The sequence below is a fragment of the Molothrus aeneus genome, chromosome 1 (assembly GCF_037042795.1).
Source record: "Molothrus aeneus isolate 106 chromosome 1, BPBGC_Maene_1.0, whole genome shotgun sequence".
NCBI lineage: Eukaryota > Metazoa > Chordata > Aves > Passeriformes > Icteridae > Molothrus > Molothrus aeneus.
In genome coordinates, this window is record NC_089646.1 from 102,578,643 (window position 1) to 102,596,384 (window position 17,742).

Below are 17,742 nucleotides of genomic sequence, written 5' to 3' on the forward strand. Positions count from 1 at the left end.
TCTATCAGCCCATTTCAACCAGCGTTAAAAAGGACCTGGCTCAAGGATCAAAATCTTTGGCTGATAAGAAGTTGCAACAAATGCTTTTCTTGATATGATTGTTGCAGAACTTGTGCTCTGAGTGTACTTTCCAGTGTCACTCTTTGGATAAAGGGCATAAACTCTACAAGACATTTGCTAAGATGTGGCTGACAAAGTTAAACATATGAACTTATGTAACTTAGCATTGCATATAACTGCAGTGTTAGAGGTCTCTGTATAATGAGACATTCTGAACTGAATTTCTACTTCACATGGTATTGCTTTGGTAGGTTCATGCATATTTTGAAAAACCCATACTTTAAAAATCTGGCATAAATTGGTGCAGAGGGCAAGGATGAGTCCATAGGAGTATGGGTATACAGCAGGTACAGCTCATCCAAAGAAGTAAATTGTGTCTCAGAGTTGCTGTAAAAAGCATTGAAGAAAGGTCTTTGATCAACTCATAGCCATTAAATGTGAGGTCATTACTAGTTTGGTTTAGAGCTGAAGCACCTCAAAGGACAGCTTTCCCTGCAAAAAAATAAAATCTTGCCATATGATTTTCACTGCCTTATATTTTAGAGATTTATAGATCATGAAGTCAGAATGGGTCTTTATTAATAGATAAGCTGTCCTTCCATTGAACACAGAGCCAAGGATTTCTTTAATTTCCTTCCTCTTTGAACCAGAATGTCTTGGCAAAAAGCATCCACTCTTGTCTTAAGCATTTCCATATCTTTTGGCAAACCTTCACAGTGGTTAATTGCTGTTACTTTAAAAAAAAAGTATTATGCTGAATGTGTCAGACTTCAGCTTCCAGCCATTAGCAGTTACTGTATCTTTGTGCTATTGAAGATCAACTTTTGTTCCCACATTTAAGCTTTTTGTAGACTGCAATCCCCTGATCCTTCTGCTTGCTAAAATTAGACTAGTCCCTTTATCTATTGCCCCATATTATCTTTTTCCAGTCTTTATTCATTTTAGCTTTGGTGATTGAAGACAGGAAACAGATGTAACTTTACTGTTCCCAGTTAATAAATTGAGAATTTGGCAGTGAACTTTTATTTTACAGGTTTCTCCCTATGAGGATCACCCCTGCTATCCCTGTGACTGCGACCCCTTTGGCTCTCTGAGTTCTGTCTGTGTTAAAGATGAGCACCATTCTGACTCCCAGCGTGGTAAGGAAACAGCAAGTGCCTTTTCCCTGAACTTCCAGTCTGGCTGGAGGTCATTGAAGTTGAGGGAACACTATTTACCCTTGAATGGCTGCCTTTTAGACACCACTTCAAAACGCTGGTAAATCTTTGGGAAGGTGAGGCTGGGGCATAACATAATTTCATGATTTTAAGGTATGTCAGGTCCCTGAACGTGTTCTCCTGTGGGGATTGTGGCCTCCTGCTGTGTAAAACAATGTGAGGTGTTGAGATCTAACACTGTTTGTGAATGCTGTTACAGCTGTAACAAAATTCATTTTGCTGCAATTTCTGTCCATTTCATTCTTTAAATGTGAAAAATAGATGCTGAGACTGAACTTGTGCCAAATGTCTGCAGAATATGGCATGGAGTGTAATAAAAAATGAATGCTAAATTTTTTGTACCCTCTGAGACATACTGAATCCAGCCTATTGCCTGCTCTGATTTTTTTTTCCCCCCCCCTCTACTTTTGCTATTCAAGGCACTTGGCCAGGCCAGTGTCAGTGCAGGGAGGGTTATGCAGGAGAGAAATGTGATCGCTGTGCATTTGGGTATCGGGGCTACCCGAACTGCCTGCGTTGTAACTGCAGCCTGGTTGGTAGCATCAATGAAGATCCATGCACGGAGCCTTGTCTCTGCAAAGTGAGTACTACACTTCCACTTTTGTTCAACATGGAATCTGTGGTTTATTAACTCCTTTTTAATAGTGAAATTACTTCATTTACTGGGGACATCACTTCCTTTATAAGATGTAACCTGGTGTACACCTGACAGCCTAGAACTCAAAACTACCAATTATTCTCTGTACTGAAAAATATGGTAATTTATGTTGTGTAGTTCTGTATGTTACTGATACAACATTTGCTATAATAATTGGCCAGACTAACATTAAAATGAAATAAAACCTGTACATGTGTGAGGCAGTCATTAGAGTGAGAATGCCTAGCTGGGTTTGGTTTTAGAAATGAGCTGATATTTCTCTTCAAAGACACTGATGGCTTGTAAACAAATGTTGTGTTTAAAACATCTGCTTTGTGTAAAGAAACAGCAGGCATTTGGAAAGAACTATTGGAACACATGCACTAGACATATGTATGAATTATTTAATTATTAATGAAGGTTTAATTATTCAATTACACAATATAAACCATAAAAATGTTTAAAAAGAGCAGTTTTGCAGCATTTTATTTTTTGGTAAATATCCAAAACTCTTAAAATTTCTTGCAGCTGTAGATTCCACTGAATTTTATTAAAAAACTGTGTTAATATTTAAAGAAGTTACTCAATTTTCTGAACCAAACGTTGGAGTAGTTTATGTATTTGTTGCCAAATATGATAGTGAACAGGAGCCAAAGATAACATGGTTTGTTTGACAATTTTTCTGAAAATTTAGTCCTTCAGCATAATTTATATGATCCAAAAATCAAACCTATTTAAATAACAAGACTCTGGAAGAACAAAATGGCTCCAATCGCCAATTTAAATACGCAAAAGGAGAAAAGTGCCTGATTTTGAGTTAGGGTAACACTGTATCAACTAATGCAGCTAACCAGTGAAAATTTTGTTATGAATTGGACTAGAAACTGCCCCTTTTCAGTGCTACTGTGGGTATGAGCCTGGTATACAGAATTTTTAGGCCAGATCAAAAAGAGTGTCACCAGCCAGCAGACCACCTACAAAGATGAAAGGAGAAAAGCAAATGAAGGAAACAGGGTTTCTAAGTCTTTGCAGACTCTATTCTTCTTTTATATAGTGCATTTTGTGATATTTAATCTTTCCTGAAACACAGCTCTTGAGTTCTAGTCACTGGGTAAGATTTTTATTTTTCATTAAGAAATAAATTATTTCTGTCTAATACTGTTAGACAGTGAAATGTTTGATCCACATCCATTCTGAAGACTGAGAAATAAAAAAGCTCAGAAGAGAATACAAATTGTATTCTTGTAAAAATTCAAGATTTTTAGTTCTCATAATCTCAGGGGGCACTTTGCCTGAGATTTTTCCCAAGTTTGCATATGAGCAAATAGAAGCAGCCATTCTCAACCTTTGAGTCAGAACTGGAGATCATAAATTTTTAATATGCTTTGCAAACACAGGTTGTACTTTGCTTACAAAAAGACATAATCTGGCTGTGTAGAGAGGTTTTATGTAATCTTGACATGCCAAACACTGTTCCAGAAGGAAAGACAGTTGGAAGTCTCAGATTTCTCTCTGGTAAGCCTGAAATGTACTCCATAGGACCAGATCTGATCTAAGTCTGCGATCTGGAGTGATTCTTGTGACTGACGTGAAGGTACCCTGGTAACTGCTTCTGGAATCAGATTTTGGTCCACAGGCTTTGCATTTCACATGACAATGCAGAGCTTGTATAGGCCTCCTCAAAACAGTAAGATGGTTGCTCTTCATAGGATACTTGCAGTCTTAGTGTCCTAACCATATGTATTAGAGAACTTTGTGAGGTGTTCTGTAAAGTTATTTTTGCCTTTTTAGTGGAGTTTTCCCATAATTGAAACAAAAGGTTGAGACTGAAGAGTGGTATGTGTTCAGGTCTTGTCCTGATATGAAGCTGAGACATTATAAGAATCTTGTCTCTTGCAGTAGGAAATGTTCGTATCTTAGTGTGTGAAGATGCCCATGGAGATCTGCTATTTACACAGCTTTGTGGGTATTTATCAAATATTTTCTCTGCTGGTTTGTTTGTCAGCAGCAATTGTCTAAACTTTTTTTAAGAAATAGCCACGTATTTGCTGCACAAATTTTACGAGAATAGAATATTGGGTGCACCGTTTTGGATCTTTTTTTCCCTGTAAATTCTGCTTCGAAAGATGTTTATAGCTGTATGTTCTGAACTACCCAATTTGCATGGCAGAATACCAATGAAAGGAGCTAAAGGAGTGCAGCATCTCTACTTCTGGAGCAGGAGTTTCTGGACCTTAGCCAGAGCATATTGGGTGGAGGAGTTGCCAGCTATCATAGTGTGGTGCTCTTCCAGGAAGAGGTGGCAGCAGTAGTGGACATCACAGCATAAATATTGAGAGATGGCTGAGAAACTATTGTCTTGAAGCTGGCTGAGGTGGCTCCTAGAGCCTGGCCTTAGAGGTGAACTTTCTGGATTCTATCTGGTGAGATATCTGAAAGGTAATCTGAATTCAGAAAACGTGAGATCTTTCTCCAGAGCAATCTACAAAGTCAAGCTACAAGAGAAGTAGACTGGCAAGCTGACAGAAACTTTTCAAACCCTGCATGTGTGTTGAAATTTTACTGCAATAGAACCCTTGCTGGGGCTTGTTTAGATTTTGATGAACTGGCAAATTCTGATGAATTTTTCCAATCAGTTTCAGTTTTAAGCTCTGAGTCTTATTCAATAATCCTGCTGTGCTGAAATGTGTTTTCTTTTACAACCTTCTGAATGCTGTTATGCCTAAATCCCACCTAATCCATGGTATTTGTTACCATAATGTGCTGATGTGAACCAAATGTTATATGCCTTTGACAGGAAAATGTAGAAGGTGAAAACTGTGATCTCTGTAAACCAGGATTCTACAATTTGCAAGAAAGAAATCCTCAGGGCTGCACAGAGTGTTTTTGCTTTGGTGTTTCTGACGTCTGTGACAGTCTTACATGGCCTATCAGTCAGGTATGTACATGACCTAATATTCTTTCTTCAAGCAGCTTAAAAATGTACTATATTTCTCTTTGACACGTGCCCAAGTTAGCTTCAAATTCTGGTGTGTGTCTCCTTACAGAGGAATGGATCAGTATCATTGGGCAGCTCTGAGGTAGTCAGTAACTCATCCCAGTGCAGTCTTTGGCCCTGCTAGCTTGCAGTCATATCAGAAGCATTAGGTAGTGAGGGCTGCAATAATGCATTGGAAAAATTTTTTTTTTTTCTGACTGTTAAAGTTTCTTTTCATGCTGAAGAGATAAACCCAAACCTGTTTCCTTGCTCTTATACCAAATGGACAAGGCTATTGGACCTCTGGCAATATGGCCAATACTCTTTCTTAGCAAACACTGTTTATAAATATAATTGTTTTCTGATTAAACAGTTCTTGAGTTATGGGCTTTGGGGCCACTCTTTTCCCACTAAATTCCTTATGTATCTTTGCAGAGCTAGCTACACTTTCGTCTCCTGCTTTGTGTGCAACAAAAAGGGAGGAAAACATATTGAATTGACTGAAATTCTAAGATGATTGAATAAAACTCTCTCTGTGAGAAGAACAAAGTTCTCTCATCTTGGCCTTTCTTCTGGGACTGTAGTTTTTGCTCTTCTCCAGCTCAGCCCTATCTATAAATGGGGACAAGTGGCCTTGAAGCCTTTGAAATTCTGTGTTTCTGTCTCAGGGAGCTGCATTGGTGTAATGTTCATTTTGTTGGAAGGATGAAAATCAAACTCAAATAGAGACGTGGAAACCATCCTAGTCTGAAGTGGCAAATTTGCATGTTTTGGGTGTCAGACTTGGCTAATGGAAGTGCTCTAGATCCATCAGTTTGAATGACTATCTAGGAAGAGGTGAATGCTTTCTCAATGACACAACTGCCCAACTTTCATTAATATTACTATTGCAGATTTCAGACATGACTGGATGGCTTATTACTGACCTGTACAAGGCAAGCAGTGTGCAGCCTCAGCGAAGCCAATTTGATGGACCCCATCAAATAAGTATTAACAACACTGAGGCTGTGAAAGTACTGAAAAATACTTATTACTGGTCAGCACCTGAGGCATATCTAGGAAATAAAGTAAGTACCCACCTAAGTGTCAAAACTCCTTCGTAGGTTCTCTATCTTAACCATAACCTGTTCTAAATATATAATTTCTGTAATTAAAGCTTGCACATAAAGCTCAGTATTACCAAACTTTTCACTGTAGCTCTGCTTTTTAAATCAGGATGTTCCTGTTCAGACATTCCCAGTACCCTCTTTTTGCACTTTGAGTTCATCCATCTCTCCACTTCCTTTCCTGCCTATCCTTGACACAGTATCATTTCTCTTGACTGTTACTGATTTATATGCTCACATTTCCCATGCATTTGATTCCTATCCCAAAACTTACACCCTTAATGCCTTGTCCAATAACAGTAGATGGAACCATTAAAATCTCTTGCCTGCTCCTTGGCCATCATCTGTTTCCAAATAACTAGTCTCTAAATTTTCCCCTGTTTACTAGCTAAAGCTCTGGGTCTCCTTGTTTTTGCAGCAGAATCACAGAATAGTTGAGGTTGGAAGGGACTTCTGGGGGTCGTCTTGCTTCAGCTCTGTCCTCAAGTAGGGACACCTAGAACAGGTTAACTGGTACCATAATCAAAGAGCTGCTTCTCAGTATCTCTAAGGATGGAGACTCCACAACTTCTCTGAGCAACCTGTGCCACTGCTTGGGCACCCTCACAATAGATGTTTCCTGATGTTCAGCAGGAACTTCCTGTATTTCAGGTTGTGGTCATTGCCTCTTTTCCTGGCACTGGGCACCACTGAAAAGAGCCAAGCTCCAGCCTCTTTGCACCCTCTCTTAAGGAGTTTGTATATATAGATAAGATCTCTCTGAGCCTTTTGTAGGTGGGACAGTCCTGCTACTCTTGGTCTTTCCTCATATGCTTCAGCTCTTAATAATTTAGTGGCCCTTTGCTGGACTCTTTCCAGTATGTCCACCTCTCTCTAGTACTGGGAGGCCCAGAACTGGAGTCAGAACTCCAGCAGTGGCCTCAGTAGTGGTGAGCACAGGAGATCCTTGAAGCCTTACCTGTAATTATTTTCAGTCCACTCTCTCTGCCCATGCAGCTGTGTTTATTATTAGTATAGTGACACAATAAATGAAAACAAGTGTAAGAAGTGTAACATTAAGGAGCAGATTTTGCACAGGGCAACACTTACTCAAATTCTGATTTCTTATTCATTTATTATAGGTTTTACTGTTGGTTAACTTGCTTTTAGTAGTCAGCAGCAGGTGAGGGGCTAAGGACACTGAAAGGTGGTGTATGGAATGTGAAAAACTCCCACGTGCCCCTTGGCTGGGATGATCGTGTACATCTCAGCTGTCTGTTCAGAGTCCTGTTAGTGTTTCACTGAATGAGGGCACTTATCTGAATCACCTGTAGAGCCTTGAGCCAGCTCTCACCACCTGCACAGCAACAAGCCAACTCTTGTTCCTGTGCTGACACTCATGGCATGTTAAACTTTTTCTGTAAAGTGGTATTTGTAAGCCTAAAACTGTCATATAATTTGGATGTGGTACTGACCCATGTAATTTCTTTGTGTTGGCTGGAGGTTGTAGTGTTGTTAAGACTTTGCTTTTTTATTTCAGCTCACAGCTTTTAGTGGAGACTTGAAGTATACAGTATCTTATGACATTCCAATGGAGACCGTGGACAGTGATATAGTGTCTAGTGTGGATGTCATCATTCAGGTGGATTTTTTTCTCAGCTTGTTACTATTCAAATGTTATTAAGAATCTGCAAAGGGGATAAAAAATAAAATAATATTTCTATACTAGTAGTTTTGTCAGTTTTAAGTCCTTTAAATGTCACTGTCAAAATTTTATTACTACTCATTTCTCTGATTATCTAATCCATACCATACTAGTTTTAAATGCTTAATACCTAGAATTTAATCTGTATGTATATGGGTGAGTTGTTTATTACCAAATGTAGAAAGCTGTGTTTACAAAAAAACCTGCAATAAACTGGAAAGACTTATGCCTATGAAAAAGGTGAGTGTGTTTGCTGATTGCTGACTTTTCTAGATTTATATTGCAGTTTTAAAGTAAGGCTCTATACTGAATCCAGGCATCTCCAAAACCATAATTTTTTTATATGTACTTAGCAATAGAACAAAGAAGAAAGGAAATTCTGTTTCCTAGAGGTATTAGATTTTTGCAATTTAGTTTATTCTTTTACAAAAGAATTCTGAAGTCTCTAAACCATGAGAGATTGGTATTGTGGTCTCAAAGCCACAGAAAATGTTGACCTTTTACTTACTTTTTCTTAATGCAAAGAATTTATTTTGATTGCCTCTTCTCTGTGTTACGTGGATGTGTATTTGACACTAAATGTTATTGCTTAATAAAAATTACATGCAAATATACAGAATGTTTTCCCTTGTCCTTCAATTTCAGGGTAATGGGCAGATTCTGAGTACAAGAGCAGCGGGCTTGTCATTACAGCCATATGAGGAGTATTCTAATTCAGTGAGACTTGTAGCAGACAATTTCATAGAGTTTAATACAAAAAAGGCAATAGACCGAGAAATGTTGATGACTGTTCTGGCAAATGTGACCCATCTTCTGATCAGGGCCAACTACAACATTGCCAAAAAGGCTGTATACAGGTAAGTGAGATAAAATATTCAAATTAGTCTATATACTTCTATTATTTTTCTGCATATGAATCATGATTCTTAGTGGCAGTATTCCTGAAGTTTGATGTTAATAGTTTCTAGAAAAAATGTTTATTGAATTTTCTTAGGACCAGTCATATAGAGTGTGGGGTAAGGGACATTTGATTTTAAAGATATCTGATAGCAGAGATGTTGTCTTCTGCTTTAAAATAGTAGTGCATAAAAGTCTCATTACAATGGCTGCTTTTTAGGGGGAAATGCCTCCAGAACTCCCTGCAATATGCTTATTTGGGTATGTGGCAAGTTAATCCATCACTGACTATTGAAAACCTATCAATAAAGACATTGATTTTAATTTCTTTTGATGCTTGTTTGTGGATGTTATTGAGACTCATCTCTAAGGGAGTCCTTAATAGGAAACTAAGGCTGCAATGGATTAGCTGATCATTCCATAGTCTCAAAGCAGCATTTGCAGTATCTGTGTGAGACCTTACAGATCTTTGTTTCACCTCTTCTCCAAGATACAGGAATAAAGTTTTATTGCTCTCAAGGGAGTCAGCTTCATCATTTACTTAATTTCCTTACACTCACTGACAACTTTCTATGTCATTCCCTAGTTAGAGAATGGTACTAATAACACTAAAGTTATGGATTCAAATCCCCATATGAGCCATTTATTTAAGAGCTGGACTTGATGATCCCTTTCAACTCAATATTCTGTGAACATTCTGTCATTTGGTAGCATTTTGTGTCAATAAAATAGGAACTGATACCAAATTTGCTTTGTGCACCCACACCACTCTGGTGAAATTTATGTTCATTTAGGAATAGTGTGTTTGTCTTTATGGAATGTTTGTAAAGATTTCTTACAAAAATGTGTAAGACACCCTCCTGTGGCTGAGGAGGTTGTCTCTTCCAGGAACAATAATGATAACAAGAGACATCTGGAAGTGCTCTGATAAGAATATGAAAACAGACTTCTTGGAAAAGAGATTTGTGCCTGTTCCTCTGTTGTCCCTGCCAGGGAGCAGTGCTCAGTAGTGTTACCTCCCCAGAAGGAAACTGTCCTCCTGAAGATCAAGTCTGGGGAAACAAATGATGTGATGTTTTTCTGCTTAACCCTAGGCTGGACTCTGTGACCCTGGATACTGCAAGTGCAAATGTTATAGATCTTTCTTCAGCTCCAGATGTGGAATTCTGTGAATGTCCTCAGGGTTACACAGGATTATCCTGCGAGGTAACCTCTTACAGTGTTTTGTGTGTGCAAAATTATCTCTTATTGTGAAGGATCTAGGCTCAAAGGCAGGCTGCCTTTAATTAAACTGCCATTAAAGTGTATGTTCTGTGGTGAATTGCTGCCTACTATACTTTATGCAATCCCGAAGGTATTTTCTTTCAGATACTCTAAACAGGATTTTAAACTTATTTATTGAATTATTTTCATGGCACTAAAATATGATGATGTGCTTCAGAGTATCAGTGTTTCAGAGGGAGCAGCTGTTAAAGCTCTGTGAAGCTATTTTGAGCTTACCCTACTCATTAATAGTGCTTTTTCTGGAGCTGGAGCATGTGCAGTTTATTCCTATTATGTGCCATTAAGTTTATGGAGGCAATGAGGAACCTTACCAGGGAGGAATGCTAGCTTTTGGAAGAGCCCACAAGGGTGAAATGCATTATGCAACGTGTTGTTTTCTGTATCTGTAAATAGAAGATTTAGAGAGGCACAGTCCTACTGAAGAATAGCAGGAATTATTTTGGCAAATAATTTCAGTATGAAAATACTGAAATTGTGCTCTAGCATTGTTAATGATTCTGCAGAGGTGGTAGAATATCTTTTCTATTGTCCCATAATAACGAATTTCACATATTAAAACACACAAAAGTTAACTTTCATGCCTCCAGGGAACAAAGGGATGAATCAAAGTTTTATGGAGTTAATTCTTATCCTCTTTATCCAGTGAAAGTAAAAAGCAACGACTTGAAAAGAGCTACAGTGACATCAATAGGGTTGAAAGAGCATTCAGTTACCACAGTGTGAAAGGGTTGGATGGTGGGTGGTCGGAAGTGCACTCTTTGAAAAAGTTTTGATGTGTATTTTCAGCACACATAATGCTACTGCTTTTTCTCCATTCCTTTTCAGTCCTGTCTGCCTGGGTACTACCGTGTGGATGGAATACTCTTTGGAGGCATTTGTCAGCCCTGCAAGTGCAATGGGCATGCAACTGAGTGTGACATTCACGGTGTTTGCTTTGTAAGTCATCCTTCAAAGTGTTCTGCATTTTAAGTACCTATTTAGGAGTTGAGAGCATTTTGACTGTAGGAGACAAGTTTACAGTGTGCATAATTTCAAGCTGTGGGTACCAAGTGTTTATTTTTGTTGGTTTTCATTGTTTAGTTCAGAGTATGTTTCAAGACTCCATTATTGTGTTTTCCAATAAACAATTTGTTTTAGTTTATCATTTCAAGTGGGGCATAGTCAGAACTAATACAAATATGTCGTCATATACTGGCTGATAAACATCTTGATTTTGGTTGCTTCACGTTCCTGAAAAGAACAAATTTAAGTGGTGAATATCTGTTTTCAGATATATATGCATCTTCCATGACTAACACCAGTGGAAATTGCACATTACCTTGTGAAGAGAAAATTTAGCTCTCAGATCTCTTCTGAAAATTAGAGGTTACTGGAATAAAATGGCTAAACACCAGTAAAAACTATATAAGTTTGTTACTGCAAATGTATGCAATATGTGAAATACATTTAAGTATGTGTATACGTAATGTGGCTGGTTTCATAAAGTATATTCTAAAATGTAGGAAAAACCAATCAGGATTGTTATAACTCAGAAAAAAAAAAAACCAAAACACTTATTTTCAGAGTTCTAGGTAGTTCTTCATGGCTTGAAGGATGGCTTCCTTGGATGTCATGCTGCATGCAGACTGCTGTAGGAATCCCTCAGGGGCTGAAAAACCATCAAGAGAAAATACAAAAAGATTTTTTCCATGTCTCACAGGCTTGTCAACACAACACAACAGGACCTTTCTGTGATCAGTGCTTGCCTGGCTTCTATGGAAATCCATCCCAAGGAACATCTGGGGACTGCCGTCCCTGTGCATGTCCTCTCAGTTCTGCTGCAAACAAGTAAGCTTCTTATGCAAGTCTGTCTTTTGCATCTTCAGCAAAAACAGAAAGTGAGAAAAAGAAAACATCATGACATCTGAAGGAGAAAGAAAAGGAATTTTTTTTCTTCATCTTTCTTTGCATATATCTCATAGAAACATTGTTTTTTGAGGCAGTCTAAATATATAGACTAGGCTAAGACAGGCTGAGTGAACTAGTATGATTTTGCATGGTGGATGAAAGTAATAATTCAACCTGTCCTTGAACTTTGCACCAAAACCATGGTTATTTTCCTTGTTTTTTCAGAAAACAGTAGAAGGACAGAAGTGTTGCATCTGAAAAAAAGTAACTCAGTACAGCAATTGTACTGCTTTGCTAGAATGAAAGCCAAGTTTTTAGGAAGTTTTAAAATCTTGTTTATAAAATACAAAAAACCCCAAGAGTTTTTTAAAATTATACAGTTATTTTGACACATTATAATGTTAAATGCATTGATAAATGAGGAAAAATTGCAATTGTGTGTTTTTATAGCTAGGTGCAAGGAAAGGTGGATATTGAATGTTTGCAGAAGTCTTGTGATTCTGTGCATTGATACCAACTGCCATAAATTTTGTTAATAGTTTCAGTCCCACTTGCCAGCTGAGTGAAGAAGGTGGAATTGTCTGTGACAAATGTCTTCCAGGCTATACTGGTTCTCAGTGTGAAAGGTATGTACACTAATTTTGGGTGAAACATCTGTATCATTGCCATCACTAGGTGTTCCTCATCCTATCTTCCTTGTATTGTTCATACCACATGTACAGAACATTCCTAATAACATTTTCCTTCTTATTTGGTCTTTCATTGTAATACAGAGACACTTTAGATTAAAATTTAACAGAAAAACTCCCTTCAGTGAAGAGAGTGTATGACATGTCCACACTCCAGCTGACAAAGTTTTTAAACTCTGATGCAGGTGTGCTAATGGTTACTATGGGAATCCTCTTATGGCTGGACAGTTGTGTGCTCCTTGTGAATGCAATGGCAATGTAAACCCTCAAGAAGAGGGCCACTGTGATCCCTTCACAGGACAGTGCCTGAAATGTCTGGGGAACACAGCAGGTCACCACTGTGAAAAGTGTGCTGATGGCTATTATGGGGATGCAGTGATTGACAAAAACTGTCATCGTAAGTTGTTATTTTTATTACTCTCAACATTTAAATAACACAAAAATGTAGTGTTCATGTGCAAAATGGATGGGGACATGTGCTGAAAGAGTTAACCTTCAAGTTGTGAGTTGGCAAGTGCAGGTTGAAAACTGGGGTTGGGTTAGGCTGAGGGAGGGATATTATGTTAGGGTTTGACACTTGGTATCCCTGGAACTTAATGGCTTGCTTAACACTGTCCCTCCAGTGACATGCTGGACACATTTCCTACTTCTGCATGTCACATATAGGGCTGGAAGAAGAAAACTTTTCTAATACAGCTATTCAGAGGTGTTTTGTTTTGGTTTAAGTTTTGGTCCAAATGCGCAGGCATTTCTATGGTATATTAGCATCTGTGGGATATAAACAGATGAAACACATTGTATACCAGATTTTGAATTCTGTATAATAATGAATGCCTGTAGATACACATGACTAATTTTTAAACTTGGTTTCTTTTTGTCTGAACACAAGCCTGCTCCTGCCACGTGAATGGTTCCCTTTCAAGTACTTGTCACCATGAGACAGGTGTCTGCTCCTGTAAATCAAATGTAATTGGAGAAAGATGTGATAAATGCTTGGTAAGCAGATATATTGCCTGTTGCTAATGTATAGATTTTCTTGTCTTCCTCTTTATCTATAGATTGTGATTTGAGCAGATACAGAGAATAGCAGCAAATAGGTTTGGGGGAGAAGGGCCTGTGGAGTGGAGACCGAAGTATTTGTGGCTGAAAATTGCTCTGCATGTACTCCTTGCAGATGTGAAGCTATGCAATTGACTCAGCACCCTCCTGCACAGGGCTGTGCAGGCTGGTGCTGACAGTGTGCAGTCAAAAACCAAACCAAACACTGTTAACAAACCTGAAGGGATCTTAGAGCTGTGCTTCTGTAAAATGAAATCTGAGTTGGGAATACCTGAAGAAATGTGGCTGGTGATAATACATACATCATGGCTGAATGCCAGCAAGGGATTCAGCTGAAAGGCAGGCCTGTCATAGCAACATGCAGATATTCACTGGTGATACAAACCAGCAGCTTCCAGTCTATGCTAAATGTAGAACTACATCAGAGACCAGAGCAGGAAATCTGTGCCCAGTTACTGCCTTTTGTGCCAGCCCAGCTGAATGACTTTGAGCACACAGATATACTGAGTCACTGACCTGCCCTGTTCTAGGCTTTCATTCACAGTCACAGTTATCTGTGCTTGATCAGCATAGCCCACCCTCACCTCATGCAAGTCTTTAAATTAGAATAACATCAGGCTTCAAAACATAGTGTCTTGCTTGTGAGATTAAGGACCATGAGAGCATTTCAGGGTTGAGTTTTTCACCCAAGGACATATTGCTTTATAGCTGGCAGCAGTGAAGACATAATGCCAGGGAGTCTTTCCACAGCAGTCACACAGTGCTGGCCAAGATTCATGCAGGTCAGACATCACGGGGAGTAAACAAGAGAAAACAAGAGTGTATATTGTAGTGTTTTCAAAAATTTATGAAACGGGACAAATCTATTTATTTCTTTTCCAACAGAATGGGTATTATGGGCTGCTTACTGGGCTTGGCTGTGTTCCCTGCAACTGCAGTCAGTTTGGCTCAGTGTCCAAGGACTGCAATGACCAGGGGCAGTGTCACTGTGTGCCAGGAGTGGCTGGAGAGAAGTGTGATCGCTGTGCTCATGGCTTTTACGCATTCCAGGATGGTGGCTGCACACGTAAGCTCTAATCCACGATCCTGCCAGAGTTTGTCTGGAATTTCTTTCAGCAATATATTGTAGGCTGAACTCTGGCAAAGGTCACTTGTTGTGATGACAATACAGAAGAATCTGTAGGAAGGTCTACTAATACTTTGATTAAGCTAGGGAACAAAACATTTCTTTGCTTACTCTGTGGCTCCTTGTAAAAGGTGGTGACTATGAAATAACTCATAAAGAGTGCATGAGAGAGATATTACATCCTCAATGGCTCCTTTGTCTCTATTACAAAACCCTTCAGTCCTTCAAAGAGAATGAAACCTTTTTTTCTGTAGTTGGGAAAGTGAAGATCTATGCCTAAAGATTTTTACTTTTTTTTTCATTTAAATCTTAAATATGTGTTTCATACTTTGATATGAAGTCATTGGCTCTGTTTTCCCATCATCACCTGGACATATGCAATTTTTAGTCATGATAAGGAAGAAATTGTTCATCTAAAAGGAGAACATGCCATCAAAACCAAATTTTTCATGTTAATAAGATGACCTTTTCAATACTGTATAGCTAAAGGAATGCCTGCCTTTTCTCCAGTCAGACAAAACCACTTTTTTCATGCCTCAAACAGTACATTAAAATGAAATATGCAGTGAGATTGTGATAAGATTGTTTTGAAATGAATATAATTTGTCTGTACTAAGTATCTGTACCAAGTATCCCTTGGGTACCTTTAACCATTTCATTATTGGAAAATACTTAAATGTTAAGAAAAAGATGATTTACATCACTTCACTGAAATTCTGCTTTTTAACTGGAATAGTATTTTGTTTCTTAAATAGCCAAGTGCATCCTGCAGTAGTTAGTTATTATAAAAATAATTATCCATCCCTATTATTCAATTCTTGAGTATTAATCCTTTCACCTGCTTGAGAACATCAGTTTATCTCCTGATGAGTTTCCTGTCCTCTATCATAGAAAAGTTTTCCTCACATGTACGCTACTCCAAAAGTAACTTTATTTGGTCTTGTTGATCCCTCTGTGAAAGTGCTGCTCTGCTTTCTGAAACACCAAATAGGCTAAGTCAATTAGCAATAATGGGCTTCCAGTAAAAAGATGAAATGTCACTGCGGTCATGATTTGTTTCTCAGTGATTAGAGATGGCAAGGAGTTCCTAGTGGAACAGACAAATGCACTGCATAAGAAAAGTAAGACTATTGTTGGTCTTGGAATTTCTTCTCTGTAGTAAAGTGTGGATAAAATTAACATTTGGTCCTGTTTCTCTTGCAGCCTGTGACTGTGCCCATACTCAAAACAACTGTAATGCTGATTCTGGCCAATGCATTTGTCCCCCTCACACTCAGGGACAAAAGTGTGAACTCTGTGAAGAAAATTACTGGGGACTCTCTCCTAAACTTGGTTGCAAGGTATGGTAGGCTGGGTGAAAAGCCATGGCTTTTCAAAAAATTGTTAAAAACAATTTGCCTTATACAAATGTCAGAAATGGACTCTTTTTTTGAGAACCATGATCTTTTTTCTGTCTCAATGTTAATGCAACATGCTCACACTAAAACAAAAAACAGCAAAACAACAGGTGGCACAATGTTTATTGAGCAACCTTCTAAGAGGGCTGTTTTTGAAAATACTATCAGAGTGCTTATTCTGGATAGGTTCATAGTTCACACAGAAATTGTGAGGTGTGTATTCTAACATTTAGGTGTTTAAATGGTGATACTTAACCAGATTTATAGCAGCACAGCAAGGGGCAACTGGGAACATAGTTTCTGTGCAAATCACTAAGTGATAGTATTACAGATTTAAGAATATTGGAAGTGTCTTGAAAGTTACTGCAGGCATTTTTTCTGAAAATTTATAATTTAAATGGTGTAATGTAGGTAATGTTTCATGGATGGAACATTGGTAGCTCCCATTATCTCAGCTTAATGCTTATGATTAAGCAATAAAGTGCCAAGTCAGTGCAGATCCAAGGAACAGCATCCATTTATGCCTTTAGGTTCATGCAGTAAATTCTTCTCAGGTATGGCATTAGTTCAAACTATTTTATAAATGTTGAGATTTTTAAAAGCCTCAATTACATGAATGTAATGGGTAACTTCAGTGGAGAAACCACAAATACAATCAACTTGACAAGGTCTGTCATTACATGCAGTAAGTATTTAAGTGTCAGCCAAATTGGTATCCTTTTTCTCTCTTTAATTTTTTAGAGTAAGGATGATAAAGTAGTCCTAATAAGTCTGCAGAGTTAACCATCTTAGTGATTTATAGTAACATAGTTGGCAACTGGTCTTTAAAACACGGCTTTGTTAGCTGTCAGCTTACTGTCATTCTTACCTAACATTCTGCAAATACAATGTGCTGGTCCTTCTGCATTTCTTTTGAGGTGTTAATTTCATAGAGTGATTCCACAACACTTGCCAATGATCAGGTGCAATTAAATATGCAGTTGCTTATTAAATTGCAAATTTAGTTTTTCTAGGTTATTTATCATTCCTTTTTGTTGCAACATCACAGTAATGAATGTGAAATATTATAACGTATTTTAGATCCCTTCTTGATGCAACAAACAGTAACATGATCTCCAGATAATAGTCCCAACAGCGGGATATACCCTATGCTGAATAGTCAGATGTGGTAGTTTAAGATGAGGAGCATTGTCTTCTGGCAAATCCAGGAGAGACTCTTTGTGTGCTCTCTACATGGATAAAATAGGGGAGATGCTGAGAAGCCCAGACTGTCTAGTTTTGCAACACGGAATGCATATGTGGTTACTTCATCTGGCTCTGTTTCTAGAGGTTTTCTTGATATTTAGTATCTATTTCTGGGTGCAGTAGTGTAGCAGAGCTGTAGTCTTGTTTAGATTACAGTGCATTGTACCTTAGAGTCTTTATTTATCTTTGTCACGAGTAGCTAGAGATTGAATACATGTAAATTATTACTAACTTAGAGTTTAATGTTCAGAGCTGTGGACCTTTACTGATACTTGAGAGCTGAAGTCGTCAACCTGTGTGACCATAAAGTGTATTAAACTAGGTATTATAGTACCTGGTGCTGGAGTAAAAACTTATTAATACAAAGAGTGCCATGGGTAACCAGCAAAATTTTGAGGAATGCAAAAGGATAGATAGTAATTCTTCTGGAATTTGTGGGTCTTGGCATGTAGGACTTGGCAAGGTAAAGGCTTTTCA

The 17,742-nt window shown here is 38.2% G+C and overlaps 1 protein-coding gene across 1 annotated transcript in view; it reads left to right on the top strand.

The window, feature by feature from the left end:
• LAMA1 (laminin subunit alpha 1) overlaps positions 1–17,742 on the top strand; it is a 98,554-nt gene that overhangs the window by 38,105 nt on the left and 42,707 nt on the right. Inside the window, exons 10-23 of the mRNA XM_066546118.1 lie at positions 1,094–1,199; positions 1,697–1,857; positions 4,712–4,852; positions 5,785–5,958; positions 7,517–7,618; positions 8,327–8,538; positions 9,673–9,784; positions 10,688–10,798; positions 11,562–11,689; positions 12,289–12,375; positions 12,624–12,835; positions 13,328–13,434; positions 14,383–14,563; positions 15,827–15,963. Of these exons, the coding sequence (XP_066402215.1) occupies positions 1,094–1,199; positions 1,697–1,857; positions 4,712–4,852; positions 5,785–5,958; positions 7,517–7,618; positions 8,327–8,538; positions 9,673–9,784; positions 10,688–10,798; positions 11,562–11,689; positions 12,289–12,375; positions 12,624–12,835; positions 13,328–13,434; positions 14,383–14,563; positions 15,827–15,963 (1,971 nt within the window). The remainder of the gene's footprint in view (positions 1–1,093; positions 1,200–1,696; positions 1,858–4,711; positions 4,853–5,784; positions 5,959–7,516; positions 7,619–8,326; positions 8,539–9,672; positions 9,785–10,687; positions 10,799–11,561; positions 11,690–12,288; positions 12,376–12,623; positions 12,836–13,327; positions 13,435–14,382; positions 14,564–15,826; positions 15,964–17,742) is intronic.